The 23,093-nt window shown below is 41.2% G+C and overlaps 1 protein-coding gene across 3 annotated transcripts in view; it reads left to right on the top strand.

Annotated features, from left to right (window-relative positions):
- Positions 1 to 23,093, top strand: part of TMTC1 (transmembrane O-mannosyltransferase targeting cadherins 1) — a 278,857-nt gene that overhangs the window by 161,672 nt on the left and 94,092 nt on the right. For all 3 annotated transcript variants that reach the window (XM_078449959.2, XM_078449960.2, XM_078449958.2), the window contains one exon: positions 14,932 to 15,053. In XM_078449959.2, the coding sequence (XP_078306085.2) occupies positions 14,932 to 15,053 (122 nt within the window). The remainder of the gene's footprint in view (positions 1 to 14,931; positions 15,054 to 23,093) is intronic.

The following is a 23,093-nucleotide window of genomic DNA, read 5'->3' as shown; positions in this document are numbered from 1 at the left end:
TTGCACACACCCTTTATCAGGCTCTCTTGCTCTCTTTCTTTTTCCCTCCCTAGAAGGGCAGGGATTTTTTTTTTGGTCTGTTTTGCCAACTGATGCATTCCAAAGAACCTAGAATAGTGCCTGGAAAATAACCAGGAGATAGAAGTAATTGCTGAATCCTTGAAGCGACTGCTTATAAGCATGATGCCCAAAGAGATTCTAAAAGAGGCGGCAACGGTGTGTATTTGTTGAATGATTGAATAATCAGTGACCATGTTTAACCAAGAGCACCATTGTTGAGGATGGGAAAGTTTTCAAGGATACTTTGACAAGGCAAATGAATTGGGGGAAGTGTCCAATAGTAGCCCTGATGCTCCTGCACTTTCTGTGTCTCTCAGAGGAGGAGGTCAGGGGGTGAGTTGCATGACGACTCACAGTGAGCAGCCATGTATATAGCTATGAGATAGAAATGGGAACTGGGGGTGCCTGGGTGGCGCAGTCGGTTAAGCGTCCGACTTTAGCTCAGGTCACAATCTCGCGGTCCGTGAGTTCGAGCCCCGCGTCGGGCTCTGGGCTGATGGCTCAGGGCCTGGAGCCTGCTTCCGATTCTGTGTCTCCCTCTCTCTCTGCCCCTCCCCCCTTCATGCTCTGTCTCTGTCTCAAAAATAAATAAAAACGTTAAAAAAAAATTAAAAAAAAAAAAAAGAAATAGGAACTGGTCTCAAAAGCCAACAAAGCGTTTAGAGATAAGCAGAACAAATTTGTAGGGAATATGTAGATGCAGGAAGGTGCATTCACAGAGGAAAAACCTAGAGGAAAACAGCGAGACAGAATATTAGATATTTAACTTGCCGACCACTCCCTGGTTCCAAACAATATGCTGAATTTGGAGAATAAAGATAGAGTAAAACCCAGTAGCTGCTTGAAGAACTCAGTTTTCTTTATTCCCATTCCATCCCCCCACCTCTGAGAGAATTATTCTTCTAAATACAGATATGATCTAAACATGCCTCTGAGCTGCTGAGAAACCTTTCTGCTCTCAAGACTTATCCTGGTTAGAGCCAGGTGGATGACTTAATACATTTCTTTAAATATATAGTGTTTTTTCTACTCAGAAAATGGCAGTTGGCTATTCTACATTTACCAAAAATGAGTAGCAAAAAAATGTGTCTTGACTGTAGCATAAAGGCCACAGCTGAGATTCAGGGAAAATTTTCTGTTTACAGACAGCGAGATAGTTTTTGGTACTGCTTATAAAGACTCCAAAGGCATAAACTTTCCTTTTAACTCCATGCTGCATGATCGGTTTATACCACCATTTTTCAAAATAGCATCGTCCAGGTCATTAAGTAAGGTTACTCTAAATAAAGATTCTGCATTTCAGAAGCACTAGGTTTTAAAAAGTTAAACATAGTTCTCTGCTGGAGGACTTCAAAAAGCCTTGACTGTGCTCTAAGCCTTTTGAGTTTCCAAATGTGGGGTACATTGAATGGCATTTCCCAAATTTATTTGAATTTGCTAGCCTTATTAGGGACGTCAAGTGTCAGTGTTCTTGTAATATTCTTTGGGAAGTGTTGGCTTAAATATTTAAGGATAGGTGGATGAGTGAACTTTTAAGAGTCCATTTGTGGGCAGTGTTTGAACGTTTTTTTAAATTTTTGCCTTATTTGTACTTTCAAAAACAATAGCCACCACTACCATAGCATCATCAAAAGAGTTTTCCTGTTTATTATCCCTTTAGGAGTCAATACCACCTGAAAAAAGAATTTCTTTGAAACCATTTCTTTGAGAGTTAGGGTTTACAATCAGTCAACGGCACGTGAAATAAAAGATCGGTGGGATCTTGGCTTTCACTGTATTGAGGCTGTAATTTGAAATGCGTATGTGGGCATTTGATACAACAGTGACTATGACTGGTGAGGGATGAGAGACACTACAAGGCTATCCATAAAATTTTACAGTTTGGGGAAGCAAGTATCACCTCGATTCGTTGGTATGTTAAGTGGCAGTTTCAAAGGTAAGACCAAAGTGACACCACATATATCTCTCCACATGTGGTTTTTCTTGTATCTGGAGAAAGCTGAAAATTCTGTCTTTATCTGCTTAGGTGTTGATTTACAAGAAGCCACCTGAGACAGTGCTGTGTGTCTTCCCTGAGTAGTTCTTGCCTCAGAATATGGTTCCTTTCATGGGTGGTCCTTGTAGGAGAGCTGGCAGACAAAGGACTTCCTTGAGCTCTATGACAAGCCAGTGTGTGTGACTGTTTCCTAATAAATGGTTGCACTTTTGGCAGAATTTTCTCTAAAACTTGCGTTCACTTTTGTATCCTGTCCGGGTCTAATCACCAGAGGCCACCAGAATTTACAAAAGGACTTGGCGACTTGAAATGGCCAAATTGGCTTCATCAGTTTGTGACTCGGGACTCTGGCATTTGGTATTAAAAAGTGATTAATTAGGAAGAACATTTATTAATGTCAGGCTCTCTGGCATTGCCTTGAAAATTCTCTCCACTACAGCGTACCACAGTCTCTTTTGATTTGGGTGGCTTTGGCAGTGAACTCTAGTTTTTTGCCTATTACACATTTAGGTCCTCACAATGATGGTGTTTTCACCGGGGAATAATTCCAGGCCAGGGCTTGTTGGAGGAAAACTTGTATTCTTTGTGTTTTTTGTCTAAAACATTTTTCCTATTACCTTGTAAGAATTAACCAAGGAGAAAAAATGGCTCCTAATTAGTGATTATATGGTCAAATTCTTTAATTTTTTTGTTAAGCTTCATATAGATACATTAAACTGCTTCTCCCATATATACTTCGGAGATTTATGTTGTTGTTGCTGTTTGGTGGAAAGCAGTCCTAATGAAACAATAATAATAGGCATCTGAATTTCTGAACTTGGAATTACAACTACACATCTTCCTCAACTTACAATAAATAGACTTGCATCCCGATAAACCTGTTACAAGTTGAAAATATAGGTCGAAATATATCTAACACACCTAACCCATTGGACATCACAGCATAGCCTCACCCACCTTAAGCAGGCTCAGAACACAGAACATAGCTTACAGTTGGGCAAAATCACCTAACTCAAAGCCTATTTTATAATGAAGCATTGAATGTCTCCTGTAACGTATTGAGTACTATACTGAAAGTGAAAGGATGGTTGTGTGGGTGCAGAATGGTTGTCAGTGGATCAGTGGCTTACCCTTGTGGCTGACCCGGAGCTGTAGCTCTGTGCCCAATATCACAGAGAAGACCATACCGTGTATTATGTATTACCAATACCGTGTATTTGTAGCCTGGTAACTGATCCAGATGCAAAATTCAAGGAACGGTTTCTACTGAATGCCTATCACTTTCACATTATCGTAAAGTCTAGAATGGTAAGTGGAACCGTCCGAAGTCAGGGTCCGTCTATATTTAAAACTATTTTAAAACACAGGCTTTGTTTCTATCCTTCATTGCTTTTATTAGTCTATTAAATTTGTCCTTTTAAGCTGTGGTAGGTCGGCTGTTTGAATGCATAGTTAGGGATGAGGGAAGAGCATTATTTAATCATGCCGGTTACTTGGAAAAAGCTTTTCAATGACTTCTGATGAAACAAAATGATCCATCCAGCTTTTATCACTAAATGTTTCAGAAGCAGGAAGTGGGTCTTATCCAGTCAGATACCACCACATATTTTGCTTATAGAAGATACTTTGATTTGGGGATGACTACCTTGATGGATAAGCAGATTCAAATCCACTCCGTAATAGTAGTTCCTCTAAGAACTCAATTGTACAAGTAAATCTTACTTTCTTGTTGTTTTTATCTGCTAAGAGAGAAGCCTTCGAAATTTCTTATTACTCCATATTTTATAAACTTGAAGCAAGCCAAATATTTCTCTGTAATTTGTTTGATAAAGTATGGTGAGTTATTTTAAGAAATGCTGCTCTAAAATATTTGGATCTTTATTGTGTGAAACTGTGGGATTTTTGTGGTTTCCTCTTATTTATTTTAGATTGCAGAGGGAAGGTCTGTCTCCTCTGTGACATTCCCAAGTGAGTAGGTGAATCATACTTTTTAGTGAGTGCGACTCACTGTGTGAAAAAGTAAAACACCTTGTCTTTTTCTTAACTAAAAAATAAGTCTATGGCATCCTGCTTTGGAAGATTTTGGCAGAGGAACATCTCCTTAACAGAAGTATTTGAGCAGTAGCTATATGTAGAAAACTACTTCCATCCAGTTCGGCCCAGCATATGTACTTGCCTAGGAACAAAACTATTTATTTGTTTAATTTTAGAGAGAGGGAGAGAGAGCACATGTGTGGGGGAGGGGCAGGGAGAGAGAGAGAGAGAGAGAGAGAGAGAGAGAGAGAGAGAGAGAGAGAATCTCAAGCAGGCTTCATGCTCATCTTGGAGACTAATGTGGGGCTCGATCCTATGACCCTGGGAACATGACCTGAGCCGAAATCAAGAGTCGGATGCCTCACTGACAAACCACCCAGCAGCCCCAGAACAAAGCAATTTATGAAAACGCTTCTAATTGATTCTGTGTTTCTGTTTGCTCACACAAGTGAATTCATCAACGCGAATTGAAACAGGTGAAATTCACTCCTGACTTTACTTGCTTGGCTAAATCCATCCTGGTCCCTAACCAAATCCTCACTGAGGGGAGGTTTCATTGTTCCTGTTTCCCTCCCACATCGGGTCACCCTATGGAGTTGCCCAGGATTCTGGGGAGTTACTTGTGTCATCTCCATTTTGCCAGCCAGAGCTGGACATAGAGAACATGACATGAGACCAGGGCCTCCAGGCATCATACTCTCTCTCTCTTCCCCACTTTGTCTGGGCAGGCTCCAGGCACAAGACTGAGCTTCTGTTGATATTTCTGTCTTTGCTTTGCACAGGTATCTTGTGTAGTGCATCACTGACCCTCTGGACAGGGCCCCTCCCCTGAAGCCAGGGGTGTCTGATGGCAATTCAGGTTCCTCTCCCCCTTCTCCTTCCTCCTCAGTGAGCTTCGATCTCAACACATATAAACACACACCCCTCAGAGCAACACCACTGTTGATTTTCCAAATCCTGATTTTTATTTATATATATAAATATATATGTGATAACCACTTATAACATATTATATATAATATATATAATATTTTAACATATAACACATTATAACATTATATATTACAATATATATAATTATATATATATAAGTATATATTCAGTATATATATTATATAAGTATATATTATATATATAAGTATATATTATATAAATATGTAAGAGTAAGTGGTTATCACGTTGTTATATTCCTGGAAGACTTATGCATAAACAGTTCACAGATAAATGGTTGAATATTAAAAATGGAAGTTTAGAGCAGTAACAAGTTACAGAGCATGTATAGATTTAAAATTTAGAAGGCTTGTCCCACTTAGCTGCCCACTTAGTTTATTCATTGTGCCTCTGTGGTCACTAGAATATGAATGTTCTCTTATTTTCCTTACTAAAGAGGGCAGTTTCATTACATTATTTGATTTCTTATGTCAAAATAAACCATTATTTCCTCCTCAAGACTTCTCAAGTATAAATTTGACTTATAATTCAGTAACCAAGATCAGTCAAATAAATTATGTCTTATTCTGTTGCAGCCGGTAGACATGGGTATGTCCTTTCTTCCAGAGGCTGGCTGGCAGAACGAGTAGACGGACCGCTTGAAACCATTCATTCCAGCCTAAGACTTGACAGGGAACACGTATTCTGTCCACACATCCTGCTGCATTCCTGGAGATTGTAGAACACTGGCATCTGCATTGATCTGGCAAAGTGAATAGTGGTGCCTTCTGTCGCAGGCCTCGGGGTATGATTTTTTAGACTACCCTAGCAGTGCCTTACTTGGTCACCTCCAAATTGCAGGGTCTCATCTGCTGTCAGTGTATTTCTGCTGCAAAACCAGAAGGCAGTGAAAGGCTAAAATCCCCCCACACCCCCAACACACACTTTGGATTCCAAAAACCAGTTGGACTCTGGGAGAGAACAGGCTTTAGAGTGACCCAGACCTCAGTTTGAAACCTTGTTTCTCACTAATTGTATCACCTTAGATCTGTCTTAAGGCCTCTGTGCCTCAATTTCCTTATCTACAAAACTGGGGTTAATTACCTGTGTTCAATATGATCATGCAATTTCAGTGGGGAAATTTCAGCCAAAGGTCTGGCATATGGTTTGTGCTTGAGAGGTACTTGTTTTCCCCATATCCTCTACCATTTGCAACTTACAGGTGCCTTCTCATGCCGCTGCCACATGTCTCCCCATGGATGATAGCACACAGACCATCATTTCTCGGTGTGACCTTTCATCCCTCTACTGTGGCTTTCTAGTGCCTTTTTCATTTCTGTTCAGAACCACAGATAGAGATGAAGAAAGTTCCTTTCTGTGACTTCTCCCATGTCTCCAAAAATTCTTGTAAATTTTCATTCTAATCAGGGAAAGCTTTCCTGAGCAACATTTTCTAATTTACTTAATTCCTTTTTAACTCCTTAGTAATGCGTGATGAAGTGGATGGCAGTTTTTTGCACTAGACCGATATTTAACGATCGTGCCTCTTCTAAAGTGCCTTTGAAAAGATTTTTGCTTTTACTTTCCTTTAAACATTTAAAACACATGTATGCAGAACGTACCATCCATTTCCCATAATGTTATGAATTAGTTTATCCTCAATTAGAGTAAGGTAATCTGAGAGTTTCACCCTTCCACCTGATTTAACTTTGAAACGTGCTTGTGTGCTCTTGTGAGATAAGGAATTTCAATCTCAGGAACTAGTGTTGGCAAGGAGGTTAGGACTGTTGATTAAAAACAAATCAGACCAAAAATGGCGCAGAAAAACGAAGTTCAGAACCAAAGACCAGAAATCGAAAATGTCCGTTTATGAATGCTCTGATTTTAATCTGCCTTCAGCTCTGGTCATTAGTGCATCTGGCAGAGCTTCTTAGTGAAGGAAAGCTTGGCGTGGGGAGACTCAGTGTTTAAATTGGCTCAGAGAAGACACGGAGTGTACAGATCTGCTTTTGTCTCTGAGGGGGTATAATTTCTTCATTCATTTCCCCTTTAACAATTTTTCTCCCTGTGCATTTATGAGTACATTTTAGAGCACATGGAAGTGAGGAAATGACATCCCCAGCTCGAGCCAGCGAGAGTGTGGGTTGGCAGGTATGCCATTGAGATCCTGAATCTACGCCATTTTCTGTCCCAGCTCAGCTTATCCCGTTGATCTCAGACTAGGAGAGAAACATCACAAGTGGTGTTTTCCATGCCTACATGTGAGGTGTGAGGGGTGTTCAAGTCATGGGAGGACTGTCCTTCAACCTCTCACAGTGCAGCATTGTGGTCTTTAGATCTAACTCAGGGTCCCAGTTGAAGATATAATCCTAGGGATTTGGCCACTGTGACTGAAGCTCTGAGAATCAGCTTTCAATATTCCTTACTCTCTCTACCTTTAAGACCGCCTCAAGATTCCTCTTGCCTTCTGCATTGTTCTTACGGAGTTTAGATTCTAGGTCTCATCTGAGGTATAACAAGCGGTCTGTTGTATTGGATATCTCAATAGCAGTAAAAATTCTAAAGTTCCTCTTCAACTGTTGAGAGATTGATCTCAATCCCATTTGCCAGATAAAAAGCTCTCTCGGGTTGGTATTTGTCTTTCCTGTTTTTACACAATATTTAAAATCTTCCATAATGTCAGTGGTTTAGCCACAGGCTGGAACGTAATGGAAATATAACAATGTAAGGATGGGACCAAGTCAAGAGTGGGCTGGAGGTGGCTCCTGTCAGCTCACAAAAGCCAGAGTTCTGATCCTTCTTTGGCATCCACAGCTCTGCTTCCATCCCTGCAGCCTCCACTCTGAGCCGATCTGTCAGTCAGTATCCCGGCAGGAAGTACATGGCAAGGCTAACGGGCTGATTGAAGAGTTTACAAAGGGTCCGTTTGTAGTGATAAACGGACCAACATGCAAAGTGACACCTACTAGATGGCCTAAAGAGGCAAAAGAGAAGACTGCCGCCAGGAGGCAAAGGGGTAAGAACTGTAACCACAGAGAGGAACCCCAGGCAGGAGCTGTGCCTGAAGATGGGTGAACTGAGCCACTGCCAGACAGAGGTGGAGGAGGGAGGGGCTGTAAAACTCAAAGGCAAACACAGACAAGACTGAACATCAGGTAGACTTGAGGACGACTCAGGCAGAATAAGTTCAAGGTACGATTGTGCAGAGCTCAGACAGAATCCTCTTGCCCCAAAAAGCCAAGCTCTGTCTTTCTTCTTCTCACTTGACACTTCCCATTCTGGTCTCGAAATCATCCTTTGTGGCTTCTGGGTTAGTGTTTTGGGACCAGTTCTATATTCATTTGATGCAGTCTGTATTATCACCATCCTTGAGAGTGTCTAAGGGCTTTTGTAGATTTAAAGTCCCTGATGTTTTAAATAAACCTAAGCCTCCGATTTGCTCAAGTGGAGACTCACCAATCCATTTCCTGTGGACAGCAGAAGTGTTGGGCCACAAAAGAATTGTTGCAATGTACAAAAGCCGCACAGGGGGAGCCCAGGTTCACAAGTTTTTCAGGAAGAAGATCTGAAGTTGTGTGCAACCTTGAGAAATATTTCTCACAGAAATCATGTAGGAACTCTGGCATTTGTGCTGATTATGGTTATAGCTATTAGTGAAGGGACCAAAGGTCTAAGACATATATATAATGGTTTACAACAGGGGTAGTGAAACCTCCACAGAGTTGTTATAAGGTTAAATCATTATTTAAACTTGCACAAATTTGGGGGCTCCTGAGTAGTGGCTCAGTCAGTTAAGCGTCTGACTTCAGCTCAGGTCATGATCTCACAGTTGGTGGCTTCCAGCCCCACATCGCGCTCTCTGATGTCAGTGCGGAGCCTGGAGCCTGCTTCGGAACCTCTGTCTCCCTCTCTCTCCGCCCTTCCCTCACTTGTACTCTCTCTATCAAAACTAAAAATAAACATTAAACTTGAACAAATTCGGATTGGTTGCTGTAGGGTTGCAGTTAGGAAGTCACTTGGCCGGATGATGAGCCTAAATCAGTGCCCAGCTCCGTAACTGGGAATTTAGGACAAGCCCCTCACAAGATATGAGGCAGTACTACAGGGTCACATAAAACAATAGGGGACTCTAATGGATTAAATAACTTGTCTTCTTCAATTAAAAAGAACTTTCACAATGACAGTGATAGTAATATTATTGGATATTTTAATAAGCTAAAGTATTTTAAAAATTAAAATTGAATGTCCGTAAAGTGAAAGATGTTACTTTTCTGGAGCACACAAGTCATATGACCAGGCAAGACAGAGTAGTAATAAGTAGCAGTGAACGGAATCAGAGCAGTGCTGAAGGTGTGCATATATATTTTTTTAATGTTTATTTATATTTGAGAGAGAGAGACAGAACGCGAGCAGGGGAGGGCAGAGAGAGAGGGAGACACAGAATCCGAGACAGGCTTCTTCAGACTCTGAGCTGTCAGCACAGAGCCCGACACAGGGTTTGAAAAACCCACGAACCATGAGATCATGACCTGAGCCAAAGTCCGACACTTAATCGACTAAGTCATCCAGCACCCCAAGGTGTGTGTGTATTTTGATTAAAACACCTCAGTATTGTTGGTCAGTATGGCCAGACCCTTACAAGATGCTCTTGGATGCTCAAAGTCTGAGGACTTTTCACCCCAAATTAATGTTGCAAAAACTGTGTTTCAGAGCGTTACCAAAAGTAAAAGATTTCCTTAGTGGGCAGTCCCCGAAATGGCCGTCGGTGTGCTCAAGAACCCCGACGATGTGTATCCAGCTTTCATCGCTGATCTTTACTATCACAATATATACTTGTTGAATGCCAGTTATGTGTGTGCCAGGTATCTAGGTAACAGATTTAAATGAGATGGTGACCGTCGTCAAGGAATTCGTAGCCTAATGGAAGAAGCAGACCCATAAGCAGAAGGAAAAAGGAGGGCCTCATAAGTATTCAGCCATCTCGGTTGTCAGCTTGGCAAATGCCTTACTCCTGGGGCCAAAGAGGGGAGCTTGACTGTCATCAGCTTCCCTGAAGATTGATAAATTAGATGCAGACAGCTAGAGCTCAGAGCTGCCAAATACATCTTTAGGACTGAAATATAACTGTGCTACACGTAGAACTAGGAGAACATGCTCTCACCCTAAAAGCACTGTAGCATTTTTCTGTAAACTGTAGAGGTGGGAGAAAATATGATAATGATGATGATGATGATGATAATAATTACTATAATGAAGGGGCACCTGGCTGCTTCAGTTGGTAGAGGATGCGACTCTTGATTTTGGGGTTTTAAGTTTGAGCCCCACATTGGGTGTAGAGATTACTTAAAAAAATGGGGGCGCCTCGGTGGCTCAGTCAAGCGTCTGACTCTTGATCTCGGCTCAGGTCATGATCTCGCAGTTCGTGAGTTCCAGCCCCAATGGGGCTCTATGCTAACAGTGCAGAACTGCTTGGGATTCTCCTCCCTCTCTTCTGCCCCTCCCCTGCTTGCATGCGTGCATGTGCTCTCTCTCTCTCAAAATTAACATTAACAAAATAAAAAATTAAACTTGAAAAATCTTTTTAAAAAAATTACCATAATGAGGCCCGTTCTCTGCCTCCCTGGAAGGGGACAGCCTGCAGTAGATGTCTGTTTTGAATGGGGCACAAAGGGGTCTTCTCCTGAACGCTCACCCACACCCTGCTGGCCACAGTGCACAGGTGCGTGTGTGTCCTTACCTGTGACATATGCTTTGAGAACTGAACTGAGAGTGAGAAGGGGAAGAGATAAACAAGAAGCTGCCAGGCTAGGCTACACTTGGATTCTAGAGCAACATTTCCTCTGAGGTCAATTACGGTCCTGAGAAAACCACGGCTCTTGCCTTAGCTGCTTGGTCAGATATGTGGCTGTGCAGATGGCAGTCAGTCAATTCTCTGAGCACCCTAAGAGAGGTGTTGCAAGGTCGTCATCTCTGTGCAGCTCAGGGGCATGCTTCTCCACATTGTCCCAAGGCAGAAAAGAATCAAAGCTAACGTCTGTCATACTGAATCTATCATACATTCTTCCTCCAGATGCCATGGGTATCAATATGCTTTCTGTTGTTTTACTGATCATCAAATTAAAGCTCAAAGAAATAAATTTCTGGGGCGCCTGGGTGGCTTGGTCAGTTAAGCGTCCGACTTCGGCTCAGGTCATGATCTCACGGTCCGTGAGTTTGAGCCCTGCGTCGGGCTCTGTGCTGACAGCTCAGAGCCTGGAGCCTGTTTCAGATTCTGTGTCTCCCTCTCTCTCTGCCCCTCCCCTGTTCATGCTCTGTCTCTAAAATAAATAAACGTTAAAAAAATTTTTTTTAATTTTAAAAAAAAGAAATAAATTTCTCTGAAGTTGGACAGTTAATTGGACAAATAATGTGTATTATCAATGGCCATATTATTAGCCCTTTTAATCCTGTCTTTTCATGCCCTACTGTAATTTGAATAAGTAAATTTCCATTTGCCTCTATTTTAGAAGTGGAATGCACTTTGTGTACTTTGGAAAGTGCCACAGAGTTTCTCTCCCCCCCCCCCCCACTCATATTTTGTTTGAGTTTCATCTGAATCTATTAGGCTAAAACAAGCTTTAAATTATTTAGCCAATTTTGTCACATCTGTAATCCACAAGATACAAAATTGGATTCCCTCCCAGTCTTTTTCATTCTAGGAAATTCAGCCACGTCCATGACATTTTCCCCCCACTTTACAACTTTCTGCTTGGTTGATTGACTTGCAGTTTAAAGAAATACGTTTCTGAATATTTTCTCTCTCTCTTGTCTGAATGCCAAAGAGGCTTAAAGACAAAGGGCATTATGGTCAATTTAATTTGAGAATAAAGAGTTTTTCGTGAATATTATTTTTCTCAAGACAAAATAAAATAATAAAACTTTATTGAGGTTGGGTGCTGTCTTCAACTGAATGTTTTGAAAACAGAAAAGCCCCCTGTAGGACCAGCCCCCCCTACCAGCAGTATGGAGCCGTGGCCTCTGAGCTCACAACTCACACCTCCGATGATGTGGGGTTCCGTTCACTAAGGGATATTCCGGATGATCCAGCCCACTGAGCCATAAGCCTCACGTGTCTCATTTTACAGTCTCAGGGTGAAAGGGCTGACACCCTGCTCAGGGTGACTCATGGTGTGTTGGTGGCAGGGCCACAACTTGAATCTAGACATCAGCTCCTGGACATGGACTTAATTGCTTGTCTTTCTGTCACCCACCAACATGTCTAGTCTTTTCCTTGTTTTGTACATGCTACATCTTCTCCCTGGAGTGTGCCCACCTGTGACCTGCCCTCCCATCCCAGCCACAACCACATTTGTCTGCCTCGTAAGCATGCATTCCTTTTTTAAATTCAGATCATCACCTCATCAAGATGCTCTGTCTACCCTCTCCCCTTCTCGCATCCAGTTTCTCTCTTGTCCAGTATGTTTATCCATTCACTGATTTATTCAGCAAATATTTCTAAGCACCCATTAAGTGCCAGGCACTGAGCTAAGCACAGGTCGTGCACCAGTGAACACAGCCGACCAGCTCCCTGCCCTCATGGCTCATAGTCTGCTGGGGAAGACAGACATTAAAGACAGTAAACACGGAGATAAATGTGTAATTACAGCTGGGATGATGGCCATGAAGGAAATAAAGATGCACTTGGGGCCTGAAGAGCCCGGTGGGGGAACAACGAATACATGGGGTTGTGGGTTTTCAGTGGGCAAGTCAGTCTTTCAGAGGAGGCTAGGGACTCTTCCACTCTCCCCTCTCATCTCCCTGTGCCCAGGAGTCCAGAGCTCTGCAGGGGGTGGGGAGTGTGGTGGGAAGGTGGTCCTTCCCCCCTGCAGGGCTGGGAGAAGAGTGGGGGGGTTAAGACTTGGTGTCTGCCATCTCCTGACACCTGCCTCCTCCCAACCTCGGCGCTCCCGAAGCCCTGGGAATTCTGTGAGTAAGGGACACAAGCATGCCCACCACAGTGAGGAGGGCAGCCTTTGCTCAGGCAAGAAGGTGTGACACCGGGGATGTGGAAGTGATGCCTCCCTCAAGGTTATCCCAGGGGGACTGTTTTCTGATAACCTTGAAGAGGGGCAGGGAGGTGACTTATTGGCTGTAACACTATCCAGGGACATGGATGATGGCCTGGTTGGAGTTCTGTTTATACTCTTTTCTTCATAATTCTATAGGATTAATAAATAGAGCATACTAAATTCTCTGGAAATTTCTGTGGGACAATATGTGAATTCTTTTGTAAAAAAATATTTCAGCTTTTGACAGGTTTGAAAGAAGTATTCAACTATAGCTAAAAAATAAAAGTGCATCTATAAAAATAGAACACCAGTTCTGTACTCAGTAATTTGCGGGGAGTTCATGAAGGGCACTGGACAAGACACTCATTCTCTGGGATTCATTTTCAATTTTAGCAAGAAATATGTGCTTTTGATGTCACAGGATTCTTATGTTGGTTCTTTTTTAAATTATGTAAACTTTAAGTTCTTGAGACGAAATGTACTTTGTAAACTCAAAGTGTAATCTAAACTAAAAAAATAGGTTGCAGCTTTTCAATATAATGAACTTGCTACTTTCCTCACCTATTTTTTCCCTCAATTTTAGATGTTCCGAGAAAATATAACATCCTGTTGCATCCATTTCAGTTGAAGGCTTGTTACGAGAGCCTTTTTTTTCCTTTCATCTTTTAATTCTAAAGAAGATGGTTCCGCTAGGTTAAAAAATGAGATTGGAACTTACAGAACTGTTAATTATTTAAGAGAAATCGTCCAGATCACATTTATTCGTATGGAATTGCTCTCTAAAATTTTATTACTCTATATGTTATAGTCAGCAAAACAAAGTTCTTAATAAAATCCAGGTGACAGATCTCTCAAGATGTTAAAAATCTTTGTACACTTAAAGCATCGGTAGTTTCTGCTAGGCGGTTTTATTTATAGTTTTAAAATTCTTTTATTTAGTATTTTACAGTTATTAAAGTAATAGACTGTGAAATGTTTGTGACTATAGTATGCAGAGTTCTATTTGGTTTTCTTAAGCTCTTTAAAAAAGAAAATATAATTTCATCCATATATTAAGTTTTGTTTTAAATAGACCTCCTTCAAATGTGTCCATACCATGTATTCATGGAATACAAACTAATTTTTACAGTGTCCATTACAACAAATTATTAGTAACACATATTTTTTTTTCTGTTAACTAGAAGTGACAGGAAAGTCTTTACAAGTTAATATACACAATAAATATATATAATATTAGAGAAAGGTGCTTTGTCAATATAATGAATTACTGTAATGATTTTTGATACCAAAAAATTTCATGGAATAAATACTGGCTAAATTGAGTTAAAAATTCCTCAGCTCTAATGATCTCTCATTGGTTCCCTGAATTTTACCATATTTGCATTTAATTTCATTTATGTTAAGCTCCTGGTGAGCTCTGTGTTTAGGTTTTGTGTTTTGTGTTTGTTTGTTTGTTTGTTTTTTTAATGCATTCTATTTCTGAGAGGACAGTAATGTCCTAGTGAGCTGGATTCTATCAAGCTGCTTTACTCTCTGGAAACCAGTTGCCTGGTGGGGACAGAAATTCTGAAAGGGTCCAGAACCAAGAAGTAGGGTTGCTGTAGGGCAGGCACAGAACAAGGAGTGATGGTCACCGATCGTGTTGTGCAATTATCCGATGTTTCTGGGTGGCAAACGTGCGACGTGCCAGAGGTTTTAGCCCGAGGGCTTTCTCTGACGAATTCAGCACACTGATCAAAAGGTTTACATTGTCTAATGTATTCATGCCTTCAATGAGAACTTGAGAATGAAAGAGATGGTTAAATGCAGACTGGAGTGAAATTTTTTAAAAATTAATTTGTCCTTCACTGTTGTGTGTTTCAGAGACTGGAGCACAAGGAAGTTTTAGTGGGCTTGTTGTTCCTGGTTTTCCCGTTCATTCCAGCCAGCAATCTCTTCTTCAGGGTGGGTTTTGTGGTGGCCGAGAGAGTCCTTTACATGCCTAGGTAATTATTGCTCGTGATTTCCTCTTTGCGAGACCTGCCCTCTGTCTCCAACACGGATAGTTCCAGAGGGACGGTCCTTTGCGCATGTCACAATTAGGTCCTTGTGGAGCAGAGGTGTTTATTAGCTCAGCTTTAACAACAGCCACAGAGAAGTTTGGGGGAGATCAAGTTCACACATGTACACCCTAGTTTACAATGGCTTACCTCCAGTTGGAAGCTGGCTGGGTAATATGAAGTATTGAGTATATTCAGGATTTTAGCAGCACTTACCACAATACCTATGTTTCATTAAATTAATTGTAGTAATTTTCTAGAAATATTTGATTTGCATAAAGTTATTAACTATGTTAAGTAGCATGATTGTAATTAACTTCTATCTTTTTCCTTCTTTCTCTCTGTCTCTCTTTGTTCTTTTATTTTAAAAATAGGAACAATCTCAAGAAAACTTGTCCTTGAGAAAAAAATGGTTAAAAATTATAAAGGGTATTCAGCCATGTGTGATTACATAATGCCACTTATCTCTGAATGTTTCAACTGTGCTGCAGCTTGTCTGTTCTCTTGTCTTATTCAAATGTCAGTGTTTCAAGGCCACATCTCTTTTCAGATGTCTGGAAATGTCCCCTAAATGGTTCTGCCATTTATCCATTGTGTAACGTTGAGCAAGATATGAAGCTTTTTTGAACCCAGGCTTTCTCATTTTTATTTTTATATCTTTATTTTTTTTTTTTTTGAGAGAGAGAGAGAGAGAGAGAGAGAGAGCCCAGGAGAGGGGCAGAGTAGGAGAGAGCATCCCAGGCAGGCTCCTGTATATGGAGCCATATACAGGGCCTTGAGATCACAGCCTGAGCCAAAATCTAGAGTCCCACGCTCAGCTGACTGAGCCACCCAGGCACCCTGTCTCATTTTTAAAATAGGGATTTTAATAAACTTCCTAAAATTAAGTAGTATCGTGAATGTTATATAAGAATGAACTTTTGTAAAAGGCAGTATCCTAAACCAAAATTTTATAAGGAAATCATTATTTTATTTATTGGTATTGAATTAGGAATTTTAATTAACTTTACATTTTATTTTAAAAATAATTTAAATATCAATAAAATTTAGTTTCATTAATTGACATTGAGTTAGAAGTTTAAAAATATGTATAATTAGAAATTAATTTCATAACGTTTGATTACTCCCAAACCAAGTGCCTAACAGTTTCTCAAAGTCTTTGCAACTTCTTGTTTTGACTTGGTCAAGGAGAGAGGGCAGTCCTTAATTTTCTTTATGTGTCTTTAATACAATTTGGGAAGGAAATGATTTCTTGAAAAATACTGTTCGTTAGGACAAAAATACAACAAATTCTTTGTATTCTATGTTGCTTTAAGATAACAGGCTTATAAAGCCTTGCCAGTAATAGGGGATGTGAAGGGCAAAGGGGACATTGGTATCTGTTCTATATGTTTTTGCTTAGACCAGCTGAAACTGGCTTCAGTCAGCTTTTCTCTGTAGTCCTGAGGATTCCAAGTGGAATCTGTGTTCATTCTTCACTTAACAGGCATTCACGGAACACATTTGCAGGCTGTACTGGAATCTGAGGCTACAAAAATAACTGAATTTCAGTTTCTGCCCTCAAATGGTTTAACTTCAGATAAACAGTAATGAACATGAATTGTATCAAAACTTCTGTTGAATGTCTATTTTGTGTCAGTCACTGTGCTAAACATCTTCTACTTTGTCAGTGAATTCACACTGTTTGTGTAGTGGTTCATAGCTCCCCACTGAAGTCAGGGATCCTCTCACCTCTGAACTATATTGCTTCTCTGCTAGTAACATCTCAGTATTCTTTCTAAGTGAAAAGAAGGAGAAATTCTGAACACAGTAATGTACTTTCAGCTCAACTCCATTTGGTAATTAGGACTTGTACTTTAAGAGTCCTGTGTTATAAATCCTCAGGAATCTGTGAGTCTGGGTGACAAAGAATTGCTTGTGCAGTAAACTTGTCTAATCTAGAGATGAGAGAACAATTTCTGAGGGAATAAAGTACCAGAGTTTATTTTCTTATTTTATTTTTTTAAATGTTTATTTATTTTGAGAGAGAGAGAGCACACTAGCAGGGGAGGAGCAGAGAGAGATAGAGAATCCCCAACAGGCTCTGCACCATCAGCGCAGAGCTGGATGCGGGCTTGATCTCACAAACCAGGAGATCATGACCTGAGCTGAAACCAAGAGTCAGACACTTAACCGACTGAACCACCCAGGTGCCCCAAGGGCAGGAATTTTAAACAAGAAGTTAAAATGTCATTTTTCTGGAAGAGATCTTTATTATAAACATTATGGAAGCCCATAGTATTGTTATCAACCGTTTGTGGGGTGTCCTACTTAAATAAGGGGTTCCTCTCGCCAAGGTAGGCATGTCTCCCTAACGCCTGCAGAATCATGCCTGCTCAGGCTTTTCTTGGGTTGCCATATCTTCAATAGACCTTACTCTGACTTTACTTCTTTTCTTTAAAATAAAGTAGTGTCCCTGCCCTTTTCCAGCTAGGACTAAGCTCATTTGGATTAAAATGAAAGTTCTGAATATGAAGAAGACCTCAGTATTTCCAAGAACAAGTGCCCGCCTCTCAGAAACAACCTGGATTTTGCTGCATTTTGCATACTTGGTGCTGGGTCCTCCAAAATCAGTGTCAATAAGCTGGTCTTCATTTAAAAGATGACTGTCTTTGTCTTTTCTCCCCAAGTGCCTGCATCTATGCATTGCAGTATTGACATTAAGTCATCATTTTCCAAGGGTTTCAGCAGGTCTTTGCCCAACTATTTACTATTCTCCACTGAGATGGGGCCACTGGTCTCTGCTGGGTAAAATATTTTCCAGAGAAAGTCCCCCATTTTCATACAAAACTGTCAGTATTATAAACTGGCTGTGATGTAGTCATTAGAGCTGCTGAAAGTTGCCTTGGGGCCACAGAAAATTTTGCACATGCTTCAGGCATCCCTGGGAAAGTGTCAGAACACTGGATGTTGCCTGTTGCATTTGGCTTTGGCAATGGTGAAGAACATTTCCCAAGCCTTTTATACACACAGGAGTCTTCTCTGTGTGACTTTCCTTGCATTATTGTCCTTGACAAGAAACAGCCAATTTCCACAGCATTAAGTCTCCAAGGTCTTTGAAGAAAGCATATGCACAGTGTCCTCAGTGGCAGTTTCATAATACACACAGTCATCTTTATGCAGAAATCTGTGTTGTCCCAAAAACTTTAGCAAGCAATAGGACAATAAAGTAAAAAGCTGAATTGGTAATTCTTCTGAGGAAGTTGAACTTCCTACTCATTAAGTGTTTATTTCAAGTTATTTGGAGCTAAATCCTGGCCTTAGATCCCATCCATGAAACCACAGAAGTCATGTACACCCTCACTGAAGCCTGGGTGAGTCCCATCCATCCCAGGAGCTGATTAGGCTATTTTATAAGGCGGCCCAGAATGAGTCAGACCAAGTGGTCTTTTATCTCTGCCATTATGCCTAACAATGAACAAGCCACTTGAATCTTCAGGCTTCTGTCCTCCCTCCAACCTAACTTAGAAAAGACCCAAAATATCACCTTCCTCTCACTTGCACTTTGAAATCTATGGATAAAAGGGACAGAAATAGGCTATCCATCTGTCATTGCATGGCTTTAGGGTCAGAGTTTCACCACCAAAAGAAATTGGAATAATCTTTTCTTCTGGTGATATGTGCCTATTTTGTGGATTTCCTTTTTGAACAGGCAGGAGAGTTTGGTGCTTAAATCACTTTTCTAACAGAACTTTTGATCTCTTATTCTTATCTCCAGAGAGGGATATAATTTTATGGCTACTTTTTTGTATTTTATAAAAACCACATTAGAATGCTTTAAAGGACTAAAATTTCTTTGAATCAATGAAGCAGAAATAGTTGTTGAGAGCTCTCAAATGAAGTCACAGGAAGTGATCAGATATCCATTTATATGCCAGATTCAGGGTGATTTATTCACTTTAGCACCAAAGAGCAAATTTCTAAGCTACTTTAAGAAAACATGAATGAGTGGAGAGAAGAAATGGATGGGAATAAGTGAAGGTAGAAACAATATTGTGGATAGCATTGATCAAGAATAATTGCGGGGGAACCTGGGTGGCTCAGTTGGTTAAGAATCTGACTCTTAATTTTGGCTCAGTTTATGATCTCATGGTCGTGAGATCAAGACCTGTGTTGGCTCCGCACTGGGCATGGAGCCTGCTTAAATTTTTCTCTCCCTCTCCCTCTCTTTCTCTAGTTTATAAAATGAAATGAAATAAAATAATATAAAATAAAATACATTATTTTAAAAAATGAGAATTGAGACCACAGAAGGAGAAGTTAGATAACATGTGTTGGAAGAAAGAAAGAAAAATAGGGGCGCCTGTGTGGCTCAGTCGGTTGAGCATCCGACCTCAGCTTAGGTCATGATCTCACACTCCGTGAGTTCAAGCCCTATGTTGGGCTCTGTGCGGACAGCTCAGAGCCTAGAGCCCACTTTGGATTCTGTGTCTCCCCCTCTCTCTGCCCCTCCCCTGCTCCTGCTCTGTCTCTCTCTGTCTCAAAAATAAATAAAAAAACATTGAAAAAATTAAAAAAAAAAAGAAAGAAAGAAAAATAAAAAATTACCCTACTCTTAGAAAGATGCCATTTCTGTTGTATAATCCCTAAGCTTCTGGACACATCAGACACAGACTATTGGAAAAATGATGACTCCCATTCATTTTGGATTTTGAGAAATACCTTCAAATCATACCTGTCAATTTGAAATGGAATTTTTAATTTTACACAGGTAGCTATTAAAGCAATACTGCAGTATTCCTTTCTCAGAATGCAAAATGAGGAACCATACCCGGGAAGTCGTACTACTTCCGTTATCTGATATTGGGAACCCCTTCTGATAAGCCATATGTGCATAGGCTTCTTCAAACTTCCTGGAGGAGAATGATGATTATTTGAGACTGAATCAAAGTTTCGCCAAATATTAAAATCAGCAGAGCCGTCATTTGATATCAACCCAAGCTTACTTTGGCAAATCCAGTAGGAAGAAGACTGAACTGGGAATCAGCATAGCCCTATCTGTCCCCTACTACCTGGCAGCCCTGGGTTGCCCATTTTCCTACCAGTAAAACCAGAGGGTTGGCCTTGCTCAGTGGTCCCCGAGTGTTGCTTAGATCTCTGTGACAGAGTTTTCTCAGGTCTGTGGCCAAATTAGGGGGTGAGGAGAGAGAGAAAGACAATGTAATAAATGTTTCATAAAGTTAAATCCATGCAGTTTTTAAATTATGGAATTACATCTTTCTTATATTTTTGGCATTAAAATATTCTCCTATGACAAGATGATAAGAGCAGCAGGGGTTGCACCCAACTCCCCTTTCTTAGAAATTTTGCAGGTTTGGGAAACCTAAAACTCCAGTAACTACTAGGCTACGTGATCTTGAAGGTCTCTTTCAGCTCCCAAGTTCAAACGTTTTGTGATTGAGAATAATCTTGTGGAGAGTATGAATTTTTTTTTTCTGCTTAAGATTTAAAATATTTTTTTTAACGTTTATTTATTTTTGAGACAGAGAGAGACAGAGCATGACAGGGGAGGGTCAGAGAGAGGGAGACACAAAATCTGAAACAGGCTCCAGGCTCTGAGCTGTCAGCACAGAGCCCGACGCGGGGCTCGAACCCACGGACCGTGAGATCATGACCTGAGCCGAAGTCGGCCGCTTAACCGACTGAGCCACCCAGGTGCCCCAACTGCTTAAGATTTTAAACAAAGATTGTTGTCAAGCATTGGAATGTGATCACTTCTGTCTGCTCTTTTTCAACAGGCTGGGCCTCGTAGGGAAAGGGCAATGGGTCCCCTGGGGGGGAAGGAGAAAACAAGGCAGTATATTTGCCATGGGGACAGGCACTTTGCAGGGCCAGGAGGTGGGTACCAGGAAGTGGTCGGGAAGCACAGGTATGGAGCCCCTACTCTGAGATAATGGGGTGTCCTTATAAGCAGCAGGAATAGCTGATGCTTAGAAGTTCATGGGGAAAGCATCAAGAAGGAACTTATGTCAGGAGGAAATGGGGCCATGGCAATAAGAGCAATGCCAGACCTCCTTTTCCAAGAAGCAGTTGTACAGGCAGCTTATTAAGAGAGGTTGCAGTCCATGAGAATGGGTCAAAAGTTTGCCCATCCACATGATGTCATGGAAAGCGGCTCAATTGGGTTGAAACCTAGTAGAATCTTAACAGGGGCTTGAAGCACCAGTAAGATTGCTCCCAAAGTAACTGATACCTTGTAGAGCAAGTTGAGCCCCTTTGAGGCCATGGCTGATAGGAATGTGACAAGACTGAGTCACTTAAGAGGACATAAGTAACTAGGTTTTGATGGGGCCAAGTCACAAAAATAGTAGAAAACCCAGGAACCAGGCAAAGCCAGATATTCGCTTTTTAGCTTGATTTTTGTTTGAAATTCCCATTGTATTATGCATTGGAGAGATGGGAAAAGCACCCTGGGCTTGGCAAAGAGCCACTCTGCCAAAAACCTAAACATTAGGTTGAGAAGGAGTTTTCAGTTACAAGGTCAAGAGCACCTGCTCCTTGAGAACACCTGTGTATAGGTGTGCATATGTGTTGGCTAAATTACCCAAACTCTCTCAATCATTACTTAGTTTTAGCTCTGAATCCATTTTGTGTGTGTGTGTATTTCTATCATGTCGTCTTAAGATAAAGTTCTCTCATAAGGAGAGCAGAAAAAGGAAAAGCGGAAATGCAGTGCACTATTAAATGAGGGGCAATAAATTGATGTCAGCAAATGATCTGAAAAGAAAGAGTGAAGGTCAGTGATACCACTGGAGAAGAAACAGTGGGAAGCTCCAAGATTTGAGTAAAGAAGTAAATAGGTCTTTTTACTTTGGAGAGGTATTCAAATCCTTTTAAATCCAGTGTCTTCTGTGTCCCGCACCATATTTAAAAAAAAAAAAAAATTTTAGTGTTTATTTATTTTTGAGAGAGAGAGAGAGTGGGGGAGGGACAGAGAGAGAGGGAGACAGAGTCCGAAGCAGGCTCCAGGCTCTGAGCTGTCAGCACAGAGCCTGATGTGGGACTCAAATTCACAAACTGTGAGATTACAACCTGAGCCGCAGTCAGATGCTTAACCAACTGAGCCACCCAGGCGCCCCTACAGCCTCTAGTTTTAGAACACATTCACTTGAGTCCCTCGGTAAACCCCTCCTTCTTTCCTTCCTGGTTGTGCTCTTCACACAGCCCTGCACAAGCCTGGTGCAAAGACCCTTCCTACCTGGGCACTGCCTTCGAGAGCAGCCTCACTCCACAAGGCCTGGCTTCTAGGTCTCACACCTCTTCTGAATTCAGGTGTCAGAGGGCTGGATGGAACAGTGTATTCTGGCACAGCAAGAGGAAAAGGACAAGCAACCTGACATGAAGATATTCCCACCCTTACTCCATCATATGCTGAAGGATAACCTTAATCAACTTTTGAAACCCAGAGTAGGCTATCACACCAGCAAGAAGCCTCCGACTGCATGACAGTGGAGGTGTCTCCCATTGAAGATGGGAGACATGGGGGGAGGGGGAGCAGCAGAGGAGGACAGACTCAGCTTTCTTCTAAAACATGGTGTGGGGCGCCTGGTGGCTCAGTCTGTGTCTCGCTCTCTCTCGGCCCCTCCCCGCTCGTGCCCTATCTCTCTCAAAAATAAATAAACATTAAAACATTAAAAAAAAAAAAAAACCAACTAAAACTGGAGATTGTAGATCACAGACAGAACAGAACAGAGAGAGCCACAGTGAAAATGAAGTGAGCTGAGGGCAGATTGGGTGCTTGTGGGCCGTAGATCACTTGGCCAATCTTCAGGGTGGCCTGGGGCAGGAAAGGAGGGTAATCTTGAGCAGTTACTTGCTGAACTATAATCATGACCTTCATATTACAGAATCCTATTAGTTATAAAAGATGAATGTTTATGTCTATTAAGTCCTAAGTGATGGACAGCAAATGTCTGGAAACCACAATTTGAAAGTAAAATTTGGAGA

Source organism: Panthera onca, chromosome B4 (assembly GCF_046562875.1).
Source record: "Panthera onca isolate mPanOnc1 chromosome B4, mPanOnc1 haplotype 2, whole genome shotgun sequence".
Classification (NCBI taxonomy): domain Eukaryota; kingdom Metazoa; phylum Chordata; class Mammalia; order Carnivora; family Felidae; genus Panthera; species Panthera onca.
This window is presented reverse-complemented; position numbering and strand designations above follow the sequence as displayed.